The sequence below is a fragment of the Austrofundulus limnaeus genome, unplaced genomic scaffold, assembly GCF_001266775.1.
Source record: "Austrofundulus limnaeus strain Quisiro unplaced genomic scaffold, Austrofundulus_limnaeus-1.0 Scaffold540, whole genome shotgun sequence".
NCBI lineage: Eukaryota > Metazoa > Chordata > Actinopteri > Cyprinodontiformes > Rivulidae > Austrofundulus > Austrofundulus limnaeus.
The window spans coordinates 57,005-59,522 of NW_013952942.1; the positions used below are offsets into that span (position 1 = coordinate 57,005).

General features: G+C 42.5%; 1 protein-coding gene across 2 annotated transcripts in view; it reads left to right on the forward strand.

Annotated features, from left to right (window-relative positions):
• Nucleotides 1-544: 544 nt before the first annotated feature.
• The window catches only part of LOC106530626 (H(+)/Cl(-) exchange transporter 5), a 37,354-nt gene continuing 35,380 nt past the window's right edge, over nucleotides 545-2,518 (forward strand). The window contains exons 1-2 of one of the 2 annotated variants that reach the window (XM_014026283.1): nucleotides 545-848; nucleotides 1,360-1,509. In XM_014026283.1, the coding sequence (XP_013881737.1) occupies nucleotides 1,371-1,509 (139 nt within the window). In that variant the 5' untranslated portion in view covers nucleotides 545-848; nucleotides 1,360-1,370. Of the gene's footprint in view, nucleotides 849-1,166; nucleotides 1,269-1,359; nucleotides 1,510-2,518 lie in introns of those variants that run through there. The other variant, XM_014026282.1, reaches the window with a different exon arrangement.

Genomic DNA, 2,518 nt, shown 5'->3' on the forward strand with positions numbered 1-2,518 from the left:
AGAAAGAAAGAAAGAAAGAAAGAAAGAAAGAAAGAAAGAAAGAAAGAAAGAAAGAAAGAAAGAAAGAGATACCACCCATCTCCTGAATGAGCTTCCGTACAGAAGAAAGTAAAATGCAAGGAAAAAACGTACAGAAATAAAAATACTGAATCAGCGTTCACAAAATTACTAATCGGTAAGTTTCTGAAGCTGACCCAGTAATAAATAAAAAATAAAAAAATAAAAACAGCTCTTCACTCGACTACTCGTCCTGGTGTCCAGATTCTTAAACCGTCTTCTCAATCGACACCGTCAAACCGGAAACCATTCGAGCGCTGCTTTCAAAATAAAACTTTACATTTGCATGTCTTGATTTAAAAAAGGAGTTGAGTAGGTCCGAAAAAAGCTGGTAGTATTGAAATAAATTAACAAATTTTTACTAATCATAAGACACCCCAAATATCTGCAAAAATGGGCCAAATTGGGAGGTATGGGGGATTTAAAAAGTTTATTAAACAGTGGACAAAACGGAAGTTGTGGCTAAGTGCCGCTAACCGTGACGCTAGCTTAGCCGCTGCAGATTAACTGGGAAAAACTCTGACAATAAAGGATGTTGTTTCCATGTCTCGTCTTTCCCAGAGGCCGATAATACGTGCGGATATTGTTTTATGTATATACATTGATTTTATAGTGTGTGTGTGTTTTTTTAGTTTGGATAACGATGCTGGATTTTTATTGTAGTGTTTAAGTTTGCGAAATGGGCTTCTGTTGACATAASCAGCTCCAGATGAACGAGTAGAAGACTGGCGGGGCAAATCCGAGTCACAAGACTTTTACAGTCAGCTGCACGGACGCTTTCCATCCCGAAGGTAAAACAAATACTACGCTTCTTCTTCTTCGCTCTCTCTCTCTCTCTACATAAACAAAACAGAGCATGTTTGAAGGCAGGTTGTCGAAGTTAGCATATGGGATGTTTTTGACAGCTCGTGCGCTTTTAAGCTCTGCTAATAATCAGCTTTGCGTTCGTCGCTTTGTGCCTGACTGGTAAAACCACTGCAGTACGGTTTGAATAAAAGTGAAAAAATGATAATAAGCGGAAGTGGTTACTAAAACTTCCCTTTAACTAAACTAGAAACGTCCTGTCACCGCTGCTTACTAGCTGGGGGATAGGTTCTTCGCGGTAGGTTGTGTTTTAACGTGGTAATTATCTCAAACGCTGGCCTGACTTTCAGAGACAATGTTTAAGTTTTGGACGAGCTTGCGAACGTACGCGTGGGACGTCGATGGAGGTAAAGGAGCCGGAGAAGACGTGCACYTCTCGGTCCCCAGCCATATACGCCGGTGGGAGTTAAAATGTGTGTTTTTTTTGTTGTGGAACAGAGTCCGAAGTCATGGAAAACCCCGGCTACTGCAGCGGCAGCTTCGACGGCCTGCATCACCCCAGCGACGACGACGATGACGAGATGGTGGACATCGCAGGGGCCACTCTGGACTTCTCCACCACAGACGACGTSCCTCCTCTCAGCTCAGGTAAACGACACGGGTTTCACGGCCAAAAAACGGACACCACATTAAGCTGRGTTAATCCTCAGTAACACAGGAAGACTGTGTTTAAAAATAATCTAAATGCACTTCTAGGGGTAGAAATGGTCCCTAGATTGGCCCACTTTTGCCCTCCTGAGTCTCTTCAGACCTTAGGTTGATGCCTAACCCATTCATGATCTTAGGACTTCTCATTAAAGTTGTGTGACCTTTGAACTGTGGGGGGATTCAACTTCTTTTCACAACAACATGTCAACAAACCTTTCAAACTATAGATGAAAACACAAATCGAATGTAGATGTAATAAATTCTGATGGTCTCTGACTGAAACACTACATTTGTTCAGCCACTGCTTCTTCTGTCTGAGGATTTTAGACGCTATTACTCTGTAAGAAAACTAAAAAAGGCTCATCAGGCAGCAGCCCTGTTGACGGGTATTCAGAAATCTGAGCTTAAGAGTCCAGTCGCTCTGCTTCTTTTTGTGTCTGTTGCTTTAAAGCTTAGTGTCACAAGAGGTGTCTGTGTTTATATGTTGACATTTACGTTGGTACMGTATTCTCCGAAAGGACATGTAGCAGTACACTTCAGGGCTTGGCCCGTGACATGGGAAATATGGGCAAATTCCACAGGTGTCATCCTTCTAGGGGTCGCCACAAATGGTGGATGAAAAAATCTACTTTATAATTTATTGTCATTGCAAATTAATCCCAAAATAATTTATAATAAAGGTTTCAATATATATCAAGTGGAGCATCATGGTGAACTGCCATTATGTTGCACTTGTGAAAGTAAAACTATTGCGCTTCATTTGGACGCTCATGGTGCGTTCACACCGAACGCGATTTGGACGCGCTTCARKCARCGTCRGGAAGTTCTGCGGCGCCACAAGCGCGATTAGAGCAGAGCGATTTGAACGATTTGAACGATCTGAKCGTTCGACGCGCTGAGGCGCAAATCGCTGAAGTTAGAAAATCTGAACTTTTGCAGCTCGACGCGC